This window comes from Lissotriton helveticus, chromosome 1_1 (assembly GCF_964261635.1).
Source record: "Lissotriton helveticus chromosome 1_1, aLisHel1.1, whole genome shotgun sequence".
In the NCBI taxonomy this organism is placed as follows: Eukaryota; Metazoa; Chordata; class Amphibia; order Caudata; family Salamandridae; genus Lissotriton; species Lissotriton helveticus.
The window spans coordinates 1872012746-1872039644 of NC_136057.1; the positions used below are offsets into that span (position 1 = coordinate 1872012746).

General features: G+C 46.5%; 1 protein-coding gene across 1 annotated transcript in view; it reads right to left on the reverse strand.

Annotated features, from left to right (window-relative positions):
* Positions 1-26899, reverse strand: part of COP1 (COP1 E3 ubiquitin ligase) — a 922999-nt gene that overhangs the window by 510233 nt on the left and 385867 nt on the right. The window contains exon 12 of the mRNA XM_078642019.1: positions 24610-24753. Coding sequence (XP_078498145.1) covers positions 24610-24753 — 144 coding nt within the window. The remainder of the gene's footprint in view (positions 1-24609; positions 24754-26899) is intronic.

A 26899-nucleotide genomic window follows, 5' to 3' on the forward strand; every position in this document is an offset into this window, starting at 1 on the left:
CCTACAAAACGTAACCCCGACCACCACTAATCATTTGCATCACACAATCTAAAGAGCATGACCGTAAGTTACTACTTCAGTAAGGCGGAGCAATGCATACCAAGGACAAATGTCTTGTGTAAAAGTCATTTTACTCTAACAATTGTACTTGAAATTATTGTTTTTTTAGCACTGGGGAGGACTTTGGGTGAGGGGCGGTGATTTAATTATTTGTAGAGGGTAGTCCGTGATCACCATAGTCTACGGCTTTTCCACAAACTGGTAGTTAGATGCACTTTAGGTGCACTTGATTTTCCCAACGATGATGGTTGCAGCATAAGAAAGCGACACAGAAAGCAGACAAAAAAACGACAACAACATTTTTTTCAATGCTCTGTGTGCATTCAAGCAAGGGACAAAAACATCATATGCATTTGCTATTATTTTTATGCATACAATTTTGCAGAAAATAGCCATGGAAGACATGGTGTGTTTTCTCTGCACAGCAAGATCACTGATGGATTTTTTTTTTTTAATTACAAGCCGAACACGTGTTGCAGAGTAAGATTCATTGGCATATTTGCCTCATAATTCAAAGCTGGGAAATGTATGCAGAATTTCTCTGCAAATTTTCTTTTCAAGGCAAGGAGGTGGTTTTGCGAGGAGTATGCTAATGGTTTTCTGCAGATACATAATTAAGCATTAAACAAAGATATATGCAACATATTTTGTTGCAATAGTCGTGAGCGCCGAGAGGCTTACTCCCTAGCTACAATGCGCCTTATAAAGGAGTTAAATGATTAACTGCACACTAATATCCTGAAGAGAAAATCTTTGATAACGTGGTTTTCCATGAATTTAACGCACACCTAACAGGCAGTCACTTACACTGAAATGACAAGCATTTGCAATGCAATAGGTCTCGCATTTGCGAGAGTTTTAGCTATTAATATTGTAAATGATAATGCCTTTTATTTATCTGTTTTGATAATTAACACATAAATAAAAGGCAGTGTTGTTTACACTGCCAATAGCTCAAACTCTTGTAAATACGAGACCTAAAAGAAACAGCCGACATTGTGCAGGGCTGCTTGGGAGGTGAAAGTGCGTCATGTTGCAGGAAAGCAAGTAGTGCCTGCAGTAGGAGACACTTGTTAAAGACAATAGTGCTAACAGACTAAATAAGACATACCATGTACCAACTGAAGTAAAAGGGTCAGTCCTCATGGAAGGCTACAAATGAAGGCAAGGCGCTAGCTACTAAGGGGGGGACTAACAAGCCTATTAACAAATCAGAAGCCAGCATTTACAAAGGACAACGACAAAAGCCAATAAAAAATATGGGCGGAGAGTGGGCGGAGCTTCAAGTCCACATCCAAATACAGCATGCCGCGCTGCACAGGCTTGACCTAAAAGGAGACAGACTCAATGAAAACCAGACATCCTAGATCCTGCACATCAGGACAGCTCTGGGTTGGAGTCTGACAAGCAGTCTGTAGTTCTTCTATGAACGTTCTGAATTTGAGCCTTGAATTTAAAAATGCGCAAAAAGATGCAAACAATCAACAAAATCAGGAGCAGTGCAGAGACATTCTATAGCTATGGCCATGAGAATGGTTTATTTCTGCAGGCAAGGCATTTTCAGTCTCACAGATTTACTGCCTCATAGATTTACTGCATTTGCACACATAATCCACTATCTGCTGCATAATGCAGATTTAAGGAGAAAACCATTCCTAGCTCAAAAGGATCGGAAGTAAATAAATGAAGTGTTACACGGAGTGCTGTGCGTAGGAAGACCCTCCACAAACGTTCACCAATCACCTTTCAGTTTGGTGTATCCATATGATAAACTGGTAGGTGAATCTTCTGTCCAAACAGTAATATTGTGTTAAACTTTAAACTATTTTTTTTAAAACGTCGCAAACTGACACTTGCACAGAATGTACCGCCTAATTTCCTCTCCCCACCCCTTCACCATTGCCACATTTTTGAGCGGTCCTCCCTACAATCTGCAAGAGAAACACATTACATTTGATGCCATATTGCCAGTCGTCTGATCCTGGCCCCAGGAACTAAGACACCAAACTCTACAGATGGAGAACAGGTAGGAGAGGAAGAAATGATATTTGTATGTGGGGATGCACCTATCGCTTTAACTGATTTTCCGAAGTCCGAAAAGGCTTATGCATAATGAAGCACTCAAACAGGCCATCAGTGGCCTTCCCCGACCCTGGCCTGCCATGCAAAACTTGGAACGGTGTAGAAGAAACCTCCAGACAGTGCTGTGAGACCAAGCCAAAGGCAGTCAGTGAGCTGCATAAATGCACAAAATAGAACATATGCATGCGATGAGTGGCGCGCTTGTAAGACGGGCCTAGGCGCAGCAGAGCCTGTAGGAAGGTAATATGCGCGGGAGCTTCTCTCTGCTCCATCAGTTAGCCTCTGATTGCAAATAAACCTGCCAGAAGGATCACAAGGAATGTACGCCGCCCCATCTGCACTACAAACAAAGACCGTAAGCTCATAAGAGATTTACGGGCCCCATCAGCAGAACACAAACAAAGCAGCAGGATCAGAAGAGCTACACACACCCCAAGCACCGGTCTGTAAACACACACACGGACTGCCAAGAGATTTACAGCTCCCATCAGCAGGCAGCCAGCGTGCCAGGGGGACCGCAGGAGATTTACACATTGCACCAGCCCACTGGAGACAAGCTTGGAGGACTGCACTGAAGCACACGCCCCGTCCGCAGACTGCTAACAAGTCCGTGGCGGGCAGAAACACGGGAGCTGTACAGGTCTTCCTGTCAGGGAGCTAAAAAAATAACAAGCATTGGCAAACCCAATAGGGCTCGTCTTTTGGACCCATTGGCTTTTGCCAATCATGGGGCCTATTAGGATGGCGGACGGACCTGCGTCCGTCCGCCACCCCCGAGGTGGAGTGACCGTCCGCAGGGGCAGCGCCGGTCCCTCCTGTGCAATTAGGATGTGACCGCCACCGTGGCGGTCACATCCCGTATCTTTAACCTTGCGGCGGGTGCTGCTTAAAAATGCATGCTTTACATTTACATGCACAAAGCGGCAGGCACCGCTTTGTGCCTGCCGCTTTGTGCATGTAAATGCTGGGGGGTACCATAGGTACCCCCCATGTGCACCCCCCCGACACCCTGGGGGCCCGCAACGGGCCCCCAAACAGCAAAGACCACATGCTTTTCCACGGCGGAAAAGCATGTTTTCTGCTCCATCCTAATATGGCTGGCGGTGTCTGATAGACACCGCCACCATATTAGAGCTTTTCCGCCACGGTCGGAAGGCGACCGCGGCGGAAAAGCGGTGGCCGGTCTTCCCGTCCGCCGATGACCCCCCAGCCATCCTAATCTGGCGGGGGGTCTTTATAGGCACCGCAGCGGTGAATCCGCATCCTCCGGGCCGGCGGTGGCTTCCGCCTGCCCGGAGGATGCGGATTCGCCGCAATCCTAATCGGCCCCATAGTTTGGAGATGCTGTGCTACACCCAGCAAAAAGGCATGATGACTCTACAACTGCTGCGGGTTGCATCATTCTGTAGGCACATGCACCACCGAATGACGCGGTCACAGGTTTACTTTTTTATTTTTTCAATTTATTAGCCTATCAAAAATAGCCGATGCAACTTGGATCAGTCAATTTTAAAAAATGCGTTTTGTTTAGCATGAAGAAGTTACCTTCGGTGACGCCGTAGCTGGTAGAAACAATATGTAACCGCAGATTCCTTACCTTTGAATTTCCCTGGCGTCAGACTGGAGCCGAAGATTTCTCTTCAAACAATACCCCTGCACGCCGGTGGGGGCATCGGCCGGCTCTGCGTGGCATCATCAGCACTGGAAGTGACATCCGCGTCACCTATATAGGTGCCACCTCGGCGCACTGATGTCAGTTACTTTTCACGACTTTCCACGCCAGGAGAGCAGAGCAATGAAGTGCACTGACACTAGTGTGTTCAAACTAGGGTCACTAAAAGGGATCAGCCCTGACCCTAGAAACTTGTCCGCAGAGTGGGGAGGATGGGTGAGTCAGTAAGGAATCTGCAGCTACATACTGTCTCTACCAGATAATGCGTTACCAAAGGTAACTTGTTCATCTGCTAGAGACATCTAGCTGCAGTTTCCTTACATTTGAATTAGATACCCAAGCAATGCCATCCCTGGTGGTGGGTCTGCAGACGAATTCTAAAGTCCTTCAGGACCGAACGGGCGAAGTGCCCATCCCTGCAGACCAGACTGTCCAGGCAGAACTGTTGGTAAATGTGTGGAGGGATGCCCATGTTGATGCCTGGCAGATTTCCAGGACTGGGACTCCAAGTGCTAACACAGTGGTAGCAGCTTTAGCCCTTTAGCCACTGTGGAATGAGCCCTTAAGCCCTCAGTGTGCTGCTTTTTGGCCAGTGTGTAGCAGATTTGTACACAGAGAACGACCCAGCGCGAAATGGTTCGCTTTGGTACCACCTGACCTTTCTTTGCTCCAACATACACCACGAAGTATTGGTCATACACATGGAATGCTCTTGTGCAGTCTAGATAGCACAACAATTATCTTTTTGGGTCCAGACGGTGGAGTCGCACCTCTTCTTTTGAGGGATGGAGAGGAGCATGGTAAGTGAGCAAGGTGACGGATTGGCCCACATGGAATGGAGGAATAGCCCTCGTGCTAAGCACCAACTTGTCTGGATAAAATAGACAGGAATTGAGGCTTGGATGATAAAGCCTGCAGCGCTCTCACCCTCACCCTCAGTGCAGATGGGATTGCTACTAAAAAGTCTGTTTTGATGGTGAACAGCCTGAGGGGACAATTATGAAGATGTTTGAAAGCAGCACACATCAAAAAAGTGAGAACCAGATTAAGGTCATAATGAAAGGGGAAGGAGGGAACATATGTACAAGACCTTTGAGAAATCCATTTACAATGGGAGATTTAAATAAGGAGTGTTGGTTAGGCAGCTTCAAGAAGGCATACAAGGCAGAAATATGCCCTTTCAGAGAGCCCAGAGCAGAGCCCTGCTGCCCAAGGGCCAAAATAAAAAGTAAAATATCAGAAAGAGGGTCAATAGACTTTTCTGTACAATATAATGTAAATTTGTTGCACTGGCAGTCATACACAGTTTTGGTGGAGGGACGTTTGGCTGCCAGAATAACATTACCGACTTCGGGAGGAAGGTAGAAAGCTATCAACTGTCACCACTAAATCTCCATGCAAGAAAGCAGAAAGTTGACAGGTTCGGGTGAAAAACCCTCCCATGCTGCTGCGACAGATGATCCTCCCAAAGGAGCATCCTGATCGGAGGATCGACGCTCATGTTAAGAAGCTCGGGATAGGAGACTCTCCGTGCCCAGTCCGAAGTCACAAGGATGACTTGGGCCCGGTCGTTCCTGATCTTCTTGTGAACTCTGGGCAGGAGTGATATAGGTTGAAAGGTGTACAGGAGGTCTGATCTCCACTCAAAATGAAAAGCGTCTCTGAGCAAGACCCACCTTGGAAACTCCAGCGCGCAAAACTGCTGATATTGCGTGCTCTTGGCAGAGTCGAACAGATCTGACCAAGGCTCTCCCCACTGCTGAAAGAGACCTTTGCGCCTCCTCCAGATGGAGACACCATTCATGATCAGCTGAGTTTGTCTGACCTGTCATTCAGGGAACCTGCCAGGTGTTGTACCACCAGGGATATGCCCTACGGTACCAGCCATTTTCAGAGATGCATGGCCTCCTTCTAAAGGGTCCACGACCCCACCCTGCCTGGTTTCCTGCAGTTCAACATGGATGTGGTGTTGTCCGTGAACACTTGGACCAGCCTTCCCTTGACTGAGTAGGAAGGCTTTTAAAGCCAGTTCGATTACTTGGAACTCCAGCATGTTGATGTGGAGTCTGAATTCCGCCAGAGACCATAGTCCTCTGATCTCCACCTCTCCCAGATGGCCGCCTCATTCCAGGAGTGACGCATCTGTCACTCTGTGAGGTCTGGTTGGAGAAGGGAGAAAGTTCTGCCTCTGACCCAATATTTGTTCGTTAGCCACCACTGCAGGTCCCGTGCAGTTTCCTCCAAGATCTGGACTATGTCAGAGAGATTCCTCTGATGCTGTGCCCGCTGGCACTTCAGGTCCCACTTCAGAGCCCGCATATGCCAGCGGGCATGTGTTACTAAAAGAATGCAGGAGGCCATGAGGACCAGCAGCCTCAGAATCATTCTCACAGAAATCCAGGAGAGAGGCTGAAACAGCGGTTTCATAGCCTGAATATCATGGACTCGCTGCTCGGAGGATAAGTCTGAAATAGAACTGTATCCAGAACAGCTCTGATGAAAGGGAGAGTCAGAGAGGGAATCAGGAGTGACATTGGCATGTTGATAGTGAACCCCAGCGAATGCAGAATGTTCACTGTAGTCTGAAGGTGGGAGACAAAAGACTGTGGCGTGCTGCCTTTAGCAGCCAGTCATCGTGATAGGGGAACACTGGCACCCCTGATCTGTGCAGATGAGCTGCGACCACCACCATCACCTTGGTAAACACCTGAGGGTGCTGGTAAGGCCAGAGGGGAGCACGATGAACTAAAAATGCTCGTGGTACAAAGTAAACTGCAGGTAATACCAATGGGCAAGCAGGATGAGAATATGAAAATAGGCGTACGGCAAGTGCAACGCTACCATCTAGTCTCCTGTGTCCAGGGCAAACATACCTGAGCCGAAATGACCATCTAGAACTTCTCCTCTTTGAGGAAGAGGTTGAGGGTTCTCAGATCAAAGTAATTTTGGGATTCAGAAAGTAGCAGCAATAGCAACCACTGCCTACTTCTGACACTGGAACTCTCTCTATGGCTGCTTTGGCCAAGTGAGCCATGACTTCCTCGTGGAGCAAGGACAAATGATCCTCCGTCAGCCGATTGTGAGCTGGGGCACAGGGGGAGGATTTGAAGGGAAGGGAGTAGCCTCTTCAATTGTAATCTGCACAATCCCCCTGTCTGATGTTATGGACTACCACTGGTGGAGATGATGGCTTATTCTGCCACCAACTGGATGCCTGTGATCTTGTAGGCCAACATTAGGACTGCTTAGAGGCTGCGGGGGGAGTGGTGGTTGTGGAAGACCTCTGGACACCAGATCCACGGGTCTGTATGAACAGTGATCTCGCCCACACACAGCCTGGGGAGGCAACGTGAGGCGGTGGCTGGAGTAGGGTTGACGCGGTGGAAAACCTCTTCCGTAGCATGAAAGGGAAGATAAGCAGACTGGGGTTGACGAGGGGCAACTGAGAGGCCCAAGGATTTAAAACGCCCCAGCGCAGAGTATGCCTTGTCCCCGAGAGACAGTTGCCATCAAAGGGCATGTGCAGGAGGGTAGCCTGGACATCCCCTGAAAAGTCAGATGTTCTCAGCCCGGTGTGGTGTTAAAGCGTCCTCATCATCCAAACCGCTCTGCCCAGCGAATCAGTCGTAGCCAAACCACACCGGATAGTAAACTTTGCTACATCTCTCACATCATATAGAATATAGCCGGGTCTCCTTCGGGACCTGTGGCAGCACCTACGTACCCATATCCCACAGAGTGTGGGAGGAGCAGCCCAATAGGTATGCAGTGTTTACAGACTGCAACACAAGGCTGGTGGAAGAAAACATCTTTTTTCCCAAGCTGTCCAGCCTCTGATTCCCTGTCTAGTGGTGTGGTAGGGAATGCGTCATGGGACGTAGAGGCTTAGACTACCAAGGTCTCAGGGGTGGGATGTTGAGTAAGGAAACTCGGGTGCCCAGGTGCGGGCCAGTGGCGGCGGGCAATTGCCCTGTTTACAGGAGTCCTAGTACTGGGTTTGGACCAGGATCCTAGTAGGACGTTGGTCAGTGCTTCATTAAAATGGAGCAACGGTTCTGAAGAGTAAGCTCCCGGCTGCAGCACTTCCTTCAAGATGTTAGTCTTGACAGCCACTGAGGGCAACTCAAGATACAGGACCTCAGCTGTCCTCTTCACCACCATGGAATAAGATGCTCCCTCTTCTGTAGCCATTTTAGGAGGGAAAGCATATCAGTGTCAGAGGTTGAGTCTAGATCACGGGCATCCCAGAGTTCTTGGGCTGGCACACCAGCCCATTCCCGGGCCTCCCAACTGTTACTCCAAAGGGTCCAGTGACCCCTCATATTCATCCCCGAGGCTAGCCCTTCAGAATCGAGCTCAGGAACCAACCTAGGACCCAACAGTCCTATTGACGCCAGAATCAGCGTTCACCAAACTCGTTCCAGCTCTGTGTCAGATTTGTAAGTGTATAAGAGGCTGGCGGCTGCAGCATCGATCTCAGGGTTGCCGTTGAAGGAGGTTGCTGTGGCACAACCGGCGTTCGTCTGTATCTGTTATCAGATCCACGGGAGCTCGTCGGAGCCAAGGCCAGAGCTGTCTGAGTAGAACCCGATGGGGCCCCCTCTGAACCTGTGGAGCCCAAAGGCGCTCTGGAGGGGTTGGTCCGCTCAAATTCGGGTCGCATGGCCCCGTAAAATTCTTTGAGTGGGGGTCGCTTCACCTCCTGGAAAGGATGGAAGGCTAGGCGTCGGCCCCGGGAAAGATTCTGAGGAACCGTGCCTCAAATGACAATGTTCCTTCGTCACATCAATGATCTATAAGTGTTGGATGGATGCACAGCTCAAAAGTTAGTTCAATATCTAAACAAAGTTGGGAAAGGTTCTGGTGCACCAAAAGGGTGACGTCGAGGGTCCCACGACGTCAATACAATGCTGAGATAGTGAGACTAGACGGAGTCTGGAATCATCCCCTGCGGGCACACATTAAGTCGTCTTCTAAATGAGGAAGACTTCCAATTTGAGGTTTTTCTCAAATGTTCATATTTATTTCATAATTGTCATTAAAGTCATATTTTTGATTATTTTTGCAAACAATTTGATAACATCAGGCAATGTCCGTTTCAAAATCACCAATGCATTTCGGGCATTAGATTCATGCCCTTCATCAGGGAGACGACACTACAAAAAATATATGGTGAATCATTGTTAATGTGTGATAAAAAACGGGTAAACAAACAGTTAAGGCAACATGATAAACTCATTGACATTAGGCAAGACATAATATACTAGTCAGTTAATGGGTCGGTTGGATTTTGTTATGCCAAAGATCAATTATCACAACAGTGGACAATCAAATGCAAAACAGTGTGTATGGTGGGCAAAGTCGATGTCACTTACATGCCTTTCCAAATGGGGGGTTCAAAATCTAAAAGGAAAGTAGAGGAGCTGGTTTATTGTTAGTTCGGTCTGCGCGGTCTAAAAGCGTGGTTAAGGGGATGATCTGTGGGAAAAACGTGGGGGTGTAACTGACCTGAATAGTTAGATTCCGGGTGTAGGTAATTCAATGCTCGCTTCAGTAAATGCGGCACGAAGGATTCGGTCGCGCTTCCAGATTCAAAAAAAGAGTTTTCCGGTCATGTGGGTAATCACATGACAAAAGGGATAGAAAAAAGACTAAATGCTGGTGGGTAGTTCATCTCGCGAAGCGAGAATGGAAGTCAATATAAAGCTAAATGCCCACTCCTGAAAAGGTACAACAATTTATCACGAATACATGTTTGCCAGTTAGAATTGTAATCTGGAGTGTGCGCGGGATAAAATAAGTAGATGGGAAAGGTAAAAATGAAAGTAAAGGACAGGTTCAAGTGACGGAATGGAGACTCGATCCACAGCATGTTATGTGCAGGGAATATGGGACTGAGGGATTAGTGTGTTACGCCACCGTGGTGATGATTAGTATCAACAAGTTTAGGACCCTAAGCCTAATGTTGGTGTGGGATGAGTATTATGATGAGTGTCCGGTGTGTAATGTACAAACGCAATAGGCACAGTAAGTGATCATAAGAGCAATTAATTACAGGTAACATGCAAGTTCAATTCTTTCATTCAAGCCCATTGGCTTCTGGGTTGAAAGTTTCTGGATCCACTGGTTTTCTCTGCGGAGTAGATGGCTGGAATTATCACGACCTTCAATTTTGGAAACAGTTTCTAAAACAATGAATTTGATCTGTGAAACGTTATGTTTCTCTTCCGTGAAGTGCAGTGATAAGGCTGATTTGGTGTTTTTTAGTCTGATGTTTGACTTGTGTTCTGTTAAGCGCACTTTTATACGGCGCTCAGTCTTGCCCACGTACATCTTGCCACACGGGCAACGTATCCCATATATTAGGTTGCTTGATTCACAAGTTGCGTTGACCTTGAGTTTGATTCGATGGCCTTTGGATGGGTGGTTTATACTGCTACCTCTGATGATATTATTACAATGACCGCAGTTGAGGCACGGTCTAGTACCTGAGTAAGTGGTCTCATCCATCATAGGGTTTTGTAAGATTTCTCCCAAGTTCTTAGCTCTATTGAAAGCAAAAAGTGGTGGTTGGCTAAATGATTGTTTGAAATCCGGTTCAAGATTCAGAATTGACCAATGTTTGCGAATGGTTTGTTTATATCTTTTGCTGGCTGTAGAGAATTTGGATACTGCCACTATACGTGACTGATCTGATTTTGGTTTGTAAGTGAGTAAGGTAGTTCTGTTGATGTTGTCAATTCTCTGTCTAGCTTGATTCACCACAGTTGGCGGGTACCCTCTTGCTAGGAACTTGCTGGTCATTTCTTGTAGTCGAACCTCCAGAGTGGTTTCATCCGATGTTATTCTCTTCACTCTAGCCATTTGAGAGAATGGTAAATTCTTAATTAGGTTTGGTTCATGAAAGCTTGAGTGTAGCAGCATGTTGTTTCTATCCGTAGGTTTCACGTAAAGGTCCGTTGTGAATCCCATGGGGGTTCTTGTCACTTTGACATCCAGGAAGTTAACTTCAATGTTGGATGTGACCCATGTCAGTTGGATGCGTTGATCGATATCATTGAACTTCATCAAGGCCTTAATGAGTTTCTCTTCAGTATTAGTCCAAACGATGAAGAGATCATCGATGTATCTCACGATCATTTTGAGGTTGTCCGTCCATTCATTATTAGATAGAATATGTTGGTTCTCATACCACTGCATGAAGATATTAGCATACACGGGCGCTGCCGAATTGCCCATTGCCATCCCGGTGAGTTGTTGGTACCAACTGTTGTCTATTTTAAAGTAACTGTGATATAATATAAAGTACATCAGTTCCATGAGGAAAGTTTGGAAATCTCGATCCAATTCAGTTTGGAGTAGGGCTGCTTCCATCGCTTCAATGCCCATGTCGTGAGGTATGCTGGTATACAGACTCCGTACGTCTGCAGTGCATAGAATGATGTTTTCAGAGGGGTTCAGAATCACCTTCTGGAGTTTTAAGAGAAATTGAGACGTATCCTTAATATATGTTTGCATTGTTTGTACCGTGGGCTGCATATACTTATCCAGTAGTTGTCCGATGGGTTCGTGAAGACTACCTCGTGTAGACACGATCGGTCGCATAGGTGGGTCAAATGTGTTCTTGTGAATCTTAGGGACCAGTCTAAGTGTTGGACTTCTGGGATGCAGGGTTATCAAGAAATTTTTCGTTCTCTCGTTTATGATGCCATTCGTAAATGCTGTGTCAATCATAGATTTGAGGTTTTTTGAGTATTCTGAGGTTGGGTTGTAGTCCAATCTTCTGTAGGTATTGATATCCGTGATGTGTTCCATCACTTTAGCATTGTACATATCACTGTTCATGATTACGATGGCTCCCCCTTTATCCGCTTTGGTGAATTTGATCAATTCGTTTGAAGCCAATTTTTTTAGAGTGTCTAGATCCTTCTGAGTGGTGTTGCTGAGGGGATGATTCCAGACTCCGTCTAGTCTCACTATCTCAGCATTGTATTGACGTCGTGGGACCCTCGACGTCACCCTTTTGGTGCACCAGAACCTTTCCCAACTTTGTTTAGATATTGAACTAACTTTTGAGCTGTGCATCCATCCAACACTTATAGATCATTGTCCACATAGAGTCCACGGGACGGATGGCACGCACCTAATCACGACATTTCAAACCAACCATGAGTAACTACGATGATATCACGAAAAGCACGGAAGCTAGGGCCTCCACTTTTGCTTTTGAAACCAAAGATGCGGATCAAATTTACTCCTTAATCAGGGAAGAACTCACGCAGGACAGCACAAGCCGATCTAAAGAGCAAAACATAAGACATTTATTGTACCTCACGAAACGAAAAACCAACCAACAACTACATGCAAGCACACTTATAAGGTACCACCGTAACGCACGCATACCACGTGGCCTGAGGATTGCACTCAAACCATCCCTTTGCAAGCACTCAAAAAAATTTCAAGAACGTTGGTACGAAATATTGAACAAGTGTTCACTAGACCTGATTCTGCTAATCATACAGGAACTATCCAACATTCTTGAAGAACTCAGTACGGAGATTGGGGAAACATCAACTGAACTATCCAAAATGATGACTGAGGATGAATTGAAAAACACATTGGAAGACATCAAAAACCAAATAGACCGCCATACTAAGGAAATAAACGAACGCAAAATTCGTAAATATAAAAGGGACACTCTAGATTACCGTCTCGGGGAAGTCTACACTTGGGCAGATATCTATGCGCAAAAACGCAGAAACCGTCCATACAATTCAAATACTGACACATCCTCCACAGATAGTGACACGCAGAGACCACGTAAGCCTCAATCCACCCGTACTCCTCAAGATAAGACACCAACGGAGGAACCCACCACCAGTAAAACCTCTGATACAAATCCTTTTTTAGACCAGGGCCAGGCCCAAAAAGGAGACCCTGGAGAGGGCCAAGGAAAAGAAAAAGAAAGGGACCCACCTACTACGCGAAGCACATCAGCAACAACCAAGGAGAAGGACAAGGAGAAGGAGAAAAGAACCAAGAAGAATCTACCGCAAAACAACTAGTGATCAATATAAGTGATCACAACTTTAGCTCATATGAATTGGCATTACTACAGAAGGGAACATCGTTTGTACCAACAGCCACCACCGACAATCTAGAACTGGAGGTGAGTTTCTTCAAACTCATGCGTAAACTCAGATTGAGACATTTCTTCGATAACATTCTGCCGGACCGCCCACAGCCTGACAGTGATCAACTACGTGGATTACGACCGCACAGTACCTTCCAAGCACCGACCAGCCATAAAACCTTGGATTTATTTGAAAACCTTGTGAAACAAGATCTACACAAGATGACACACAAGAAACCCAAAAGTCGCAACACCACTCAGAAGGATCTAGACACTCTAAAAAAATTGGCTTCAAACGAATTGATCAAATTCACCAAAGCGGATAAAGGGGGAGCCATCGTAATCATGAACAGTGATATGTACAATGCTAAAGTGATGGAACACATCACGGATATCAATACCTACAGAAGATTGGACTACAACCCAACCTCAGAATACTCAAAAAACCTCAAATCTATGATTGACACAGCATTTACGAATGGCATCATAAACGAGAGAACGAAAAATTTCTTGATAACCCTGCATCCCAGAAGTCCAACACTTAGACTGGTCCCTAAGATTCACAAGAACACATTTGACCCACCTATGCGACCGATCGTGTCTACACGAGGTAGTCTTCACGAACCCATCGGACAACTACTGGATAAGTATATGCAGCCCACGGTACAAACAATGCAAACATATATTAAGGATACGTCTCAATTTCTCTTAAAACTCCAGAAGGTGATTCTGAACCCCTCTGAAAACATCATTCTATGCACTGCAGACGTACGGAGTCTGTATACCAGCATACCTCACGACATGGGCATTGAAGCGATGGAAGCAGCCCTACTCCAAACTGAATTGGATCGAGATTTCCAAACTTTCCTCATGGAACTGATGTACTTTATATTATATCACAGTTACTTTAAAATAGACAACAGTTGGTACCAACAACTCACCGGGATGGCAATGGGCAATTCGGCAGCGCCCGTGTATGCTAACATCTTCATGCAGTGGTATGAGAACCAACATATTCTATCTAATAATGAATGGACGGACAACCTCAAAATGATCGTGAGATACATCGATGATCTCTTCATCGTTTGGACTAATACTGAAGAGAAACTCATTAAGGCCTTGATGAAGTTCAATGATATCGATCAACGCATCCAACTGACATGGGTCACATCCAACATTGAAGTTAACTTCCTGGATGTCAAAGTGACAAGAACCCCCATGGGATTCACAACGGACCTTTACGTGAAACCTACGGATAGAAACAACATGCTGCTACACTCAAGCTTTCATGAACCAAACCTAATTAAGAATTTACCATTCTCTCAAATGGCTAGAGTGAAGAGAATAACATCGGATGAAACCACTCTGGAGGTTCGACTACAAGAAATGACCAGCAAGTTCCTAGCAAGAGGGTACCCGCCAACTGTGGTGAATCAAGCTAGACAGAGAATTGACAACATCAACAGAACTACCTTACTCACTTACAAACCAAAATCAGATCAGTCACGTATAGTGGCAGTATCCAAATTCTCTACAGCCAGCAAAAGATATAAACAAACCATTCGCAAACATTGGTCAATTCTGAATCTTGAACCGGATTTCAAACAATCATTTAGCCAACCACCACTTTTTGCTTTCAATAGAGCTAAGAACTTGGGAGAAATCTTACAAAACCCTATGATGGATGAGACCACTTACTCAGGTACTAGACCGTGCCTCAACTGCGGTCATTGTAATAATATCATCAGAGGTAGCAGTATAAACCACCCATCCAAAGGCCATCGAATCAAACTCAAGGTCAACGCAACTTGTGAATCAAGCAACCTAATATATGGGATACGTTGCCCGTGTGGCAAGATGTACGTGGGCAAGACTGAGCGCCGTATAAAAGTGCGCTTAACAGAACACAAGTCAAACATCAGACTAAAAAACACCAAATCAGCCTTATCACTGCACTTCACGGAAGAGAAACATAACGTTTCACAGATCAAATTCATTGTTTTAGAAACTGTTTCCAAAATTGAAGGTCGTGATAATTCCAGCCATCTACTCCGCAGAGAAAACCAGTGGATCCAGAAACTTTCAACCCAGAAGCCAATGGGCTTGAATGAAAGAATTGAACTTGCATGTTACCTGTAATTAATTGCTCTTATGATCACTTACTGTGCCTATTGCGTTTGTACATTACACACCGGACACTCATCATAATACTCATCCCACACCAACATTAGGCTTAGGGTCCTAAACTTGTTGATACTAATCATCACCACGGTGGCGTAACACACTAATCCCTCAGTCCCATATTCCCTGCACATAACATGCTGTGGATCGAGTCTCCATTCCGTCACTTGAACCTGTCCTTTACTTTCATTTTTACCTTTCCCATCTACTTATTTTATCCCGCGCACACTCCAGATTACAATTCTAACTGGCAAACATGTATTCGTGATAAATTGTTGTACCTTTTCAGGAGTGGGCATTTAGCTTTATATTGACTTCCATTCTCGCTTCGCGAGATGAACTACCCACCAGCATTTAGTCTTTTTTCTATCCCTTTTGTCATGTGATTACCCACATGACCGGAAGAACAAGTTACTTACCTTCGGTAACGCTTTTTCTGGTAGATACTATATCTGCCTGTGGATTCCTCACCTTGTGAATACCCCCTTGCGTCAGCAACATTCGGAAATTCTTTTTTTCGTAGCCTCGCGCCGACGTGGACTCCTGACGTCATAGAGACACGACCTCGCTCGCGACTCCGCTGACGTCACCGACGCCTATAATAGGCCCACGCCGGCGTGATGACATCAGTTCCGCCCTTTTTTCCGTGCCATCGAGGCACACGGACGGACCAATGACAGTAGAAATATACAAGTATACACAGTACACAGTACTCAAGGCAAAACACACAGTGTTAAGCAAAAGCAGGAAAGCAACTGAAACATTTCCTTGACAATAAAATATATATATATATATTACACTACAGTGACTCTGGCATAGAAGAGTGGACAACGGGGAGGCGGGTGGGTCGGTGAGGAATCCACAGGCAGATATAGTATCTACCAGAAAAAGCGTTACCGAAGGTAAGTAACTTGTTCTTCTGATAGATACATCTGCCGTGTGGATTCCTCACCTTGTGAATAGAGTCCCACAGCAGTCCCCACTCCCGGAGGAGGGTGTCCACTCTTCTAAACCAGGAAATCCTGAAGGACAGAGCGCGCAAAATGGCCGTCCCTCCTCACTTCGGAATCCAAGCAGTAATGCTTCGCGAAAGTGTGGAGGGAAGACCAAGTCGCCGCCCTACAAATATCCTCCACAGGCACACCTCTAGCCAATGCTGAGGTTGAAGACTTAGCTCTAGTTGAATGAGCCCTTATACCCTCTGGTGGTTCCTTACCGGCCAAAGAGTAGCAGATCTTTATGCAGAGGACGATCCATCTCGATAAAGTCCTTTTATGGACCGCCCTTCCTTTCTTGCAGCCAGCAAATCCAACGAAGAGCTGGTCCTCCAAGCGAAAGTCCTTGGATCTGTCCAAGTAAAAGGACACCGCCCTCTTAGGGTCCAGACGGTGCAGTCTCTCCTCCTCCTTGGAAGGGTGAGGGGGAGGATAGAAGGTAGGTAGGGTAATGGACTGTCCTAGATGGAAGGGAGTTACCACCTTAGGCAGAAAAGCAGCCCTGGTCCTAAGAACCATTCTATCAACATGAATGGTCAGGAATGGGGGCTTGGAGCTAAGAGCTTGAAGCTCACTAACCCTCCTTGCCGAGGTTATTGCAACCAAGAAGACTGTCTTAAGGGTAAGAAGCCTCATGGGACATTTGTGGAGAGGCTCAAAGGGAGCCCCCATCAAAAAAGTCAATACAAGATTTAAATCCCACTGAGGCACAATGAAAGGTGAAGGAGGGAACATATTAGTAAGACCCTTCAAAAACCTTAAGACCACAGGAGACTTAAAAAGAGAGGGCTGGTCAGGCAAGCAGAGAAAAGCCGACAGCGCCGACAGGTAACCCTTTACCGTGGCAACCGCCAGACCCTGCCGCGCCAAAGAAAGAGCAAATTGTAGAACATTAGACAAATGGGCCCTCAAAGGATCAACAGACCTTTCCCCACACCACGTGACAAATTTCGCCCATCTATAAGAATAGATGGACTTAGTGGAGTCACGCCTGGCTGACAAGATGACATCCACAACGTCAGGCGGGAGGGAAAAGGAATTCAGGTTGCCCCGCTCAATCTCCAGGCATGAAGGTGCAATGTCTGGAGGTGGGGGTGTAAAACCTGCCCCTCCATCAGAGAGAGGAGGTCTGCCCTGAGAGGGAGACGGAGCGGCGGGTGAGAGGAGAGGTGGAGTAGATCTGTATACCACACCCTTCTTGGCCAATCCGGAGCGACCAATATGACTTGGGCCCGGTCCTGGCGAATCTTCCTCAGAACCCGAGGAATCAAGGGTATGGGGGGAAACGCGTAAAGGAGTTGATCTTTCCAACTCAACTGAAACGCGTCCCCCAAGGCTCCTTGCATCGGATACTGGAGACTGCAGAACGACAGGCAGTGCGCATTCTCGCGAGTGGCAAACAGGTCCACCCGAGGAGTCCCCCACATCTGAAAGATGTCGTGAACCACCTCCGGGTGCAGCCTCCACTCGTGGTCGGCAGAGAACTGCCGACTGAGACTGTCTGCACGAACGTTCAGAACACCGGCCAGATGATTTGCCATCAGACAAATCTGATGGTCCTGAACCCAGGACCAGAGACGCAGAGCCTCTCTGCAGAGACACTGTGACCCTACTCCTCCCTGCTTGTTGATGTACCACATCGCAGTCGTGTTGTCCGTCAGGACTTGAACAGACTGACTGCGAAGGGAAGGGAGGAAGGCCTTGAGCGCCAAACGTATCGCCCGCAATTCTAGAAGGTTGATGTGAAGCAACCTTTCCTCTGGAGACCAAAGGCCTTTGACCTCCAGATCCCCCAGATGAGCACCCCACCCGAGAGTGGATGCATCCGTTATCACCGTGGCCACCGATGGGGGAAGTTGAAAAGGCTTTCCTTGGGACAGATTGCCTTCCACGCCCCACCAAGACAGATCCGCTGCAGCTTCTCTGGAGATCCTCACTGACTCCCTGAGGTCTCCGCTGTGCTGATACCACTGCCTGCGGAGACACCACTGGAGCGCCCTCATGTGCCAGCGTGCATGGTTGACCAACAGAATGCATGAAGCCATCAGACCGAGCAGGCGAAGGACCTTCAGGACTGGAACGACCGCTCCATTGTAAAACAAAGGAATCATCTCCCGTATGTCGCGAATCCTTTGAGGGGGAGGGAATGCACGACATACGGTTGTGTCCAGTACCGCACCTATGAACAGGTTGCGCTGGGAGGGCACCAGGTGAGACTTGGGTACATTTATTGAAAAACCCAACCTGTACAACAACTGGGTTGTCTCCCGCAAATGATGGAGCACTCTCTCTGACGACTCCGCTTTGATCAGCCAGTCGTCTAAATAAGGGAATACCGGAATCCCTGACCTTCTGAGATGTGCCGCCACCACTGCCATCACCTTGGTGAAGACTCGAGGCGCAGTAGTAAGTCCAAACGGAAGGACCGCAAACTGGTAGTGCTGCGATCCCACCGTAAAACGGAGATACCTCCTGTGCGACTTCAGGATTGGGATGTGAAAGTAAGCATCCTGCAAGTCGAGTGACACCATCCAGTCTTCTTCTTGCAGCGCTTGAAGAACCTGAGCAAGGGTGAGCATCTTGAATTTCTCCTGTTTCAGATAGAGATTCAAGATCCTGAGATCCAGGATTGGACGAAGCCTGCCATCCTTCTTCGGAATCAGGAAATACCGGGAGTAGCATCCCTGACCCCTTTCCTGCTCTGGGACCACCTCTATCGCACCCTTTCTTATCAGAGTTAAAACTTCCTCTTGCAGAAGAGACAGATGCTCCTCGGAGCAATACCCTTGGCAAGGAGGGAAATTGGGAGGGAATTCCCGAAAGGGAAGGGCATACCCATTTTCTACAAGATTGAGAACCCAAAGATCTGACGTAACCGATTCCCAATCCTGTAGAAAATGGGTAAGCCGGCCCCCAACCGGACCCACATGATCCTGAATGTCGGATCTAGGGCTGCTTCTCAGGGGCAGGAGGGTTGGAGGAAGTGGAGGAGGAAGAGACCTGACGTCCACGAGGACGCACTCTTTGCTTTCCCCTGTAGGACCTGTATAAGGAGTTTTGCTGCTGCTGTTGTTGCTGCTGCTGCTGTTGGCCTTGCCGGGAATTCCGAAAGGCAGGACGGCCAAAACCTCTGAATCTTCTGCCAGTTGAAGAACCTCTCATTTGGAGACCCAGGGATTTAGCAGTCGCCTTGCAATCCTTAAACCTCTCAAGGGCCGCATCAGCCTTCTTCCCAAAAAGGCCTGAACCATCGAAAGGAAGATCTAATAATGTCGCCTGAACATCAGCCGAAAAGTCAGAGGATTTCAACCAGGCAGACCTCCTAGTAGCGACAGCAGTGCCCATAATGCGCGCCACAGAGTCTACAGTATCCAAACCGCTCTGAATGACCTGGCGAGCCGCTGCCTGAGCGTCAGAGATGACTTCCTCAAAATCCTTCCTGCTGTCCTCAGGAACTTTTGGAACCAGAACATGTAAAGAGTCCATCAGAGCGTGTAAATATCTCCCCATCAAGCAAGTGGCATTTGATGACTTCAATGCCATACTGGCAGAGGAGAAGGACTTCTTTGCCACCTGATCCTGCTTCTTTGCTTCCTTCTCAAAAGGAACCTGAGGGAAAGCACTAATGTTCTTTTTGGAGCATGCAGCCTGAATGATCAAACTCTCCGGTGAAGGGTGAGAGGTTAAAAAGGCAGGATCATCAGGGGCAACCCTGTATCTTCTGGCTACACTTTTAGAGACAGCTGGAGCAGACAAAGGTTTTTTCCACACCTCCAGAATGGGCTCTGTTAGAGCTTCATTGAAAGGAAGAAGAGGTTCCACCACTGAACTCGGAGAATGGAGTACTTCAGTCAGAATATTAGATTTGAATTCTGCTGTAGGCAAAGTCAACTTAAGCAGACTGGCAGCCTTTCTCATAATCAAATGATAGGGTTGAATGTCCTTAGAAGGAGTACTAGAACCTGATGGTAACTCCCACTCTGGAGAGAAATCCAGGCTTCCTGCTTCTGCCAAATCTTCAAAAGTATCTTCATCCAACTCACCCTCCTCGAGATCAGATTGTGAGTCCAAAAACCTCCTTTCCTCCAGAAGGCGCTGAGCCTCTCTTCTGGATCTCATCTTGACCCGTTTTGCCCTCGGATCCACCATCGGCTCCGACGGATTCGGAATCGACGTCGGGATCGAATCCGCAGGTTCAGAGGGATGTGTTCTAGGTCGACCCGGAGCTGGTGACGCCGGAACCGGCGTCGACGGCTTCGGTGGAGCCGGAAAATGCCACGGCGGCGTCGGAGCCGGCATGTAAGGCATAAACGGAGCCGGAGGGTAGGAGTGAGGGACTCCTAAGTTAAACGCCAAAGGACCCATGGGACCCGAAGGTGCACCAGAGGGGTACCATGACCTCGAAAAGACTCCATACATCGCGTTGAGAAACGCAGAAGGGTCCTGGCCTGGGGCAGGAAATGGTGGATGAAAACCTTCAGGCCTGTCTCGAGGAACATTCGGATTCGGCTCACTTAAGGGCTCGGAACCCTCATCCTCATGAGGCTCCTCCTCATCTCGGACCGGGGACGGCGCCGGAGATGGATTCGGAGCCGGATTCGGAGTCGGAGACGGAGCCGGAGACGGCGCCCGTGACTCAGAAGGGGAAGCCTCACCTTCAGGTTCTGGATCCGAAACTTCAATGGTCACCACCTTCGAACGAACCTTCGGTGACCTCGACCTCGATCCCGACTCCTTACCAGAACGACGTCGGGACTCATGTCTCCTCTTCTTATGTTTCCTCTTCTTCGAAACATGGTCCGAAGCCGACTTCGAAGACGACCTTCCTCTAGATCTAGACCTGGACTTCGATCTCGACTTCGACCTCGCCCTTCGAGAACGAGACTTCGACGATTTTCCTTTTCCAGCTTTCATTTTAGCCACCAGGAGCTTCGCCTCTCTCTCCCTCAGGGCCTTCGGGTTCATTTTCTTACACGAAGAGCAGTCCTCCACATCATGGTCCGAGCTCAAGCACCAGATGCAGTCGCTGTGTGGGTCGGTAATGGACATCATTTTGCCGCATTCTCTGCAGGGCTTGAAGCCGGTCTTTTTTGAAGACATCTTCGAAGAGACAGGATACAGAGAAACAGAAAATGGTAACAAATTGACACAAAGTATCAGTTGGCTACTGAGATTCCCGATAACCGTTAGCGTCGACGACGCGGAAAAAAGGGAACTGATGTCATCACGCCGGCGTGGGCCTATTATAGGCGTCGGTGACGTCAGCGGAGTCGCGAGCGAGGTCGTGTCTCTATGACGTCAGGAGTCCACGTCGGCGCGAGGCTACGAAAAAAAGAATTTCCGAATGTTGCTGACGCAAGGGGGTATTCACAAGGTGAGGAATCCACACGGCAGATGTATCTATCAGAAAACTCTTTTTTTGAATCTGGAAGCGCGACCGAATCCTTCGTGCCGCATTTACTGAAGCGAGCATTGAATTACCTACACCCGGAATCTAACTATTCAGGTCAGTTACACCCCCACGTTTTTCCCACAGATCATCCCCTTAACCACGCTTTTAGACCGCGCAGACCGAACTAACAATAAACCAGCTCCTCTACTTTCCTTTTAGATTTTGAACCCCCCATTTGGAAAGGCATGTAAGTGACATCGACTTTGCCCACCATACACACTGTTTTGCATTTGATTGTCCACTGTTGTGATAATTGATCTTTGGCATAACAAAATCCAACCGACCCATTAACTGACTAGTATATTATGTCTTGCCTAATGTCAATGAGTTTATCATGTTGCCTTAACTGTTTGTTTACCCGTTTTTTATCACACATTAACAATGATTCACCATATATTTTTTGTAGTGTCGTCTCCCTGATGAAGGGCATGAATCTAATGCCCGAAATGCATTGGTGATTTTGAAACGGACATTGCCTGATGTTATCAAATTGTTTGCAAAAATAATCAAAAATATGACTTTAATGACAATTATGAAATAAATATGAACATTTGAGAAAAACCTCAAATTGGAAGTCTTCCTCATTTAGAAGACGACTTAATGTGTGCCCGCAGGGGATGATTCCAGACTCCGTCTAGTCTCACTATCTCACCTTCGTCACATCAGCCACCGACCATGGCTAAGTCGAAGCACGCTTCTACTTCTTGTGCTTCTTCCCCGAGTGTCCTGATGACCTGGAGTGGGAGAAAGACAACTTGGGGCTTTTGGAGCAACTCTACGACCTCCCTCTCGATCAAGAGCTCCTTGGAGTCGCACAACACAATGTCGCCTGCCAGGCCACTAGCAGCTTTGGGGACTGCTCCCTCAAAGCTTTTGGTGCCATGCCCTTGCAGTCTGAGTGTGACTCCAAGTCTACAGATACACTAGATGCTGGTCTGTAACCGACATGGCACAATGACAGATGCCACATGGTTTAAAACCAGTCTTCCTCGAAGACATCACCTCGACATAACAGGAGGAAACATTCCTTGAAATTCAACAAAACATCGAAAAAAGTCTGTAAAAAAGCGACAAGGGTTGCCTTTTCTCCGAAACAGCACAGACTAGTGCGAAAAGAAAAGAATTGACGTCAGCAAGCCGAGGTGGCACCTATATAGGTGACACGGCGCTGATGATGTCACACGGAGCGACGCGCAGGGTTATTGAGTGAAGAAAAATCTCCTGGATAAAGTCTGACGCCTGTGAAATTCAAAGGTAAGTAATCTGGGGCTGGTTGTCTCTATCAGATAGTGTATAATCAAAATAAAAGAGCACAGGTGTTGGGGGGCAATGGAGAGGCGGGTATGGAGACCAGGTGGAGGGATGAGTGGGAAAAGTAACACACAAGAACGAGAGCAACACGGGAGGCGGGGCAGAAGTACACGATGAAAAGCACAATGTGACAGCAGGGATGAGGGTGTTTTGTAGGAGGAAGCACACAAGTGATACTGAACAACTCACAAGGAAAAGAGTAACACAAGGGAGAAGCGAACGAGGGAGAGAGCAACACAGAGCACATTGCAAGTTTGATGAGGAAAAGCACATGAGAGAAAGGCAGCACAAGAGGAAGAGCAATATTAAGTGTGGGGTGGGTATTTAGTGGGAGAGATGTTCATAAGGTGGACAGGTAGAAAACACATGTACTCCCATTGATAGCTTAACCAAAAAGAAAAAAAAGTAGTTGCCTAAAAGTGAGAGGTGGAAGGATTCAGTCAGCCAATAAAAAGGATGATAAAGAGGCTATGCTCCGGGGTATGGACAAACACAAGAAGAGGAAGGTAAGCTATTGAGTAAGAAGTAAACAAGTGAGAGTGTCCATAAAGCCATCCAATGGTAAGCAAGGGGCGTACTGTAAGCTCACTGTAAGTTTGAAATAGATCTTTGACAACTAGACAGCTTGTGCTGTCTGGTAGGCAAAACGTAAAAACAAGATCACCAGTGTCAACTATGCACACACCTAGAGATAGCATCCCAAATCAAGCCTCTAAGTGTCCGAGGGTAAAGTCAATAACACATCCAGAGTCTACTCTATGTGGCTCACGCCCACATGTTTTCTGCTTTGAAGCAGAATCTGTGAGATAAAGGAAGCGCAAAACATTCCCCCTTTTAAGTGGCACGGCCTTTGTTTGACGTGTAACCAACTCATTCTCCATCTGCTGCAGTTCTGCAGCAGATGAAAAGAAAAATACTTTGCAACATCCATCCGGATGAAAACGCGCTATACAAATAGAAAAGGCAAAAATAAAAGCAGAAATCAAAAAACAAGAAATTTACATTCCCACCTCAGCAATTTGCAAAAGAAAGTTTTATTTTAAAAGTATTGCATCCTGTTTAGATTCAAACATTGTCTAGAATGCTGTTCACTTGCACAAAGAACAAGAAAGAATTTTTATTTTCCAGCAGAGAGAGATACACAAAGCAGCAGTTTGCAATCAAGTTTCTAGATTGAAATTCACAAGCTTTAGACAACTTCGGTCCTGTTTTTGAGATAAGAGGGTCAAGAACATCTAATTCTAAATCCAGGGTTCCATCTGCTGGAAGCACGTGCTAAAGGTTCAGAGATTAGAAAATTCAGATTCAGATGAAACAATGTACACCTACCAAAAAGTTCTTCGACATGCGATCTACAAGTCCACGCGAAACTTGTCAATAAGTGCCTTGCATACTTCCCTCCGATCTTAGATATGCTCAAAGCGGCACCACACATGCACTAGCACACCTCCGACGTGATCTTGGAAACGCTCAAACCTGGCCTATCCATTACCTGCACACTCCTAAGGTGATCTTAGAATTACTCCAAGCTGCCCCAAATGTGGCACCAACACACTTCTTAACTGATCTTGGATTTTCTCAAATCTACCTCTAACTTGGGCCCAGGGACAGTCTTCAGTGATCTTATAATTGATCAAACTTGCACAACGTGAGCCCAAGACACTTGCTGCCTTATGCCTGAGTTGCTCAATGTTGCCCCACATATGCCTAGCACACGTTTTACCTGATCTTGGAATTACAGGTCATCTCGTTCTCGGGGTAGTGGATATCCACTGCATCCTGGATGACTGTTCCGTACTCGTACACTTTGATCTTCTTTGTCACCCCAGCAATTGCAAAGTAGTCACAGTCTCGGTCAAATTCAATGCTAGAAGGAGACAAAAGTCACATCAGATGTCAACGCAGAAGAGGGATATAATATTCGTGGGATGACAGATCAAGAGGTAAAACACAGAAACACAGGAAACCAGAAAACTATTGTGAATACAGTAAGGGTTGTGTTACTTGAAGTAGTATCTCCTGCACATGGTAAAATGAATACAACCAATGTCTGGAAAAGTTCAGTAAAATATAAACATGTTTCCACTCTATCTTCAACATCTCCCAAGTGATGGAATGGTCTCATAAATAACTTTAAAATATCTTGCCCGAGTCTACCTCAGGTTTTTAAACGCCCTCGTCTGCCTGAATGCCCATTCTGCATGCCCAGAGCTCTAATGCTAAGGAGCTCACACCAAGAGAAGACCTCAGGCAACAGAACTCAAGCTGGCACCTTCCAGGCATATTAAGTCCACAAACGAAATCCAAAAACCTGTACAAATGACACAGCCTGCAGTGCTGTCTACACTAGAAACTCAGTTCCCAACTTACTTACCCGCTTCCAGGTCTTATTAGCTCTACGCAAGAGTTCTTCCCATGGCCGTTATTTGTTAATAAACTATTGACAACAGAGAACCTCAGTGTGTGTCTTGCCACAGTAGAGGTCTACACAAATCTATCTCCAAGAGAAGTTATTATGCTATGGGAATGCAGAAAGTAGCAGGAGAAACCAATGTACTAATAATTGATTAAGAAATAGCTGCCCCTTTCCTCATTAACCAATCAGATGGACTAACCAAAATTACTGTTTTATGTTAACATAGATTAATGGATAACACATTTATAAAACAAAACACCCACTCCTTTCCCAACAAACCACTGGCACTATTTAATTTGTTTTGCAGGTTTTTATTAAATATTGAATCGAGTTTGTTTTGATAAATGCGCCAAACCATTCCCCCGAAATTCCCAATAGTAGGAAAGCGGGTACATTCATGCCAGTCATCACTGAAGAAGTGCCAAAGGAACTAAAATTCCTTGAGCCCCCAATACGACCGTGATCTGAACAAAGGTGCTCCTAAGATGTGTAGGAGAGCCAAAGTACAGACTATTTTTTTTTAATTATAATAATATTTTGGGGGGGTTTCTGCGTTTTATAGAGCGCAAACTTGACCCAAAGGTGTCAGAGCACTATACATGAGCATCGGTTGCGTTAGATAAGGACACATTCATTTTTGTTAGTTACAGTGAGATTAAGTGATTTGCCCAGAATCACAGGATGTTGAGCATTGTTACTGAGACTCGAACCTGGTTCCCCAGATTTTAGGCCGACCGCCCTAGCCATTAGGCCACATCTTTTCCCTTTTTTAGAGGCAATGGCTAAAGTCCCAGGGAACAACATGCAATCAGCCGACTTTCCTGCTAGTGACAAACTAGCAAATACTAACATAACTTCTCGGTTTATAGACAGACACGTGGAAGGCAAGGTCGATAACCAAAGTAACCCTTTCTGGCATGGATTTCAAGGAGGCCAGAACTGTAACCAGTAGTAACAGCATAACCTTTAAATAGCCCTGACATTTAGCATGAAAAACACTTTTCCACTATGACCCAACAAAACTTATACCTGGTGCATTTCAAAGGAACATTCTAGTTGGACCAGTGAATCAATATCTGGCTATCAGTAACCCATTTTGAGCAAAAAACACATTGACATGAGTTGAAGCACCCATAGAAATGTAAACACTATACTGTATAAGGTTATTTACACACCAACACATGTTGAAATTGGAGCTTACCTGTTCAACATCAGGAAATGTACCACCCACCTTCCAGCTCCACCTCCAATGTCTGCCTTCAAAAGCAGGCATTCCAACATAATGCACAAGGAAGGTTCCCTAGCAACAATCTGGACAGGAATCCCAATGTTAAAGACGTCACAATGGATGTAAAAAACGTAATGTCTAATGTCGCCATGAACTTCAATAAGGTACTTGAGTTATTGCATAATTCGCCCGTGGTTGTCTTCTGTACATTTTATTTCAAAGTGCCCGGGGATATATGGAAATCTAACATGATGGAATTTAGATATACCCCTAGCAGCTCAACATGTGCACTACATAAACGGGGTATGAATCTGGTACTCCGGGCAGTGTACAATTCGGGTGCATGTCTAGCAGTTCTTACAAAAGGAG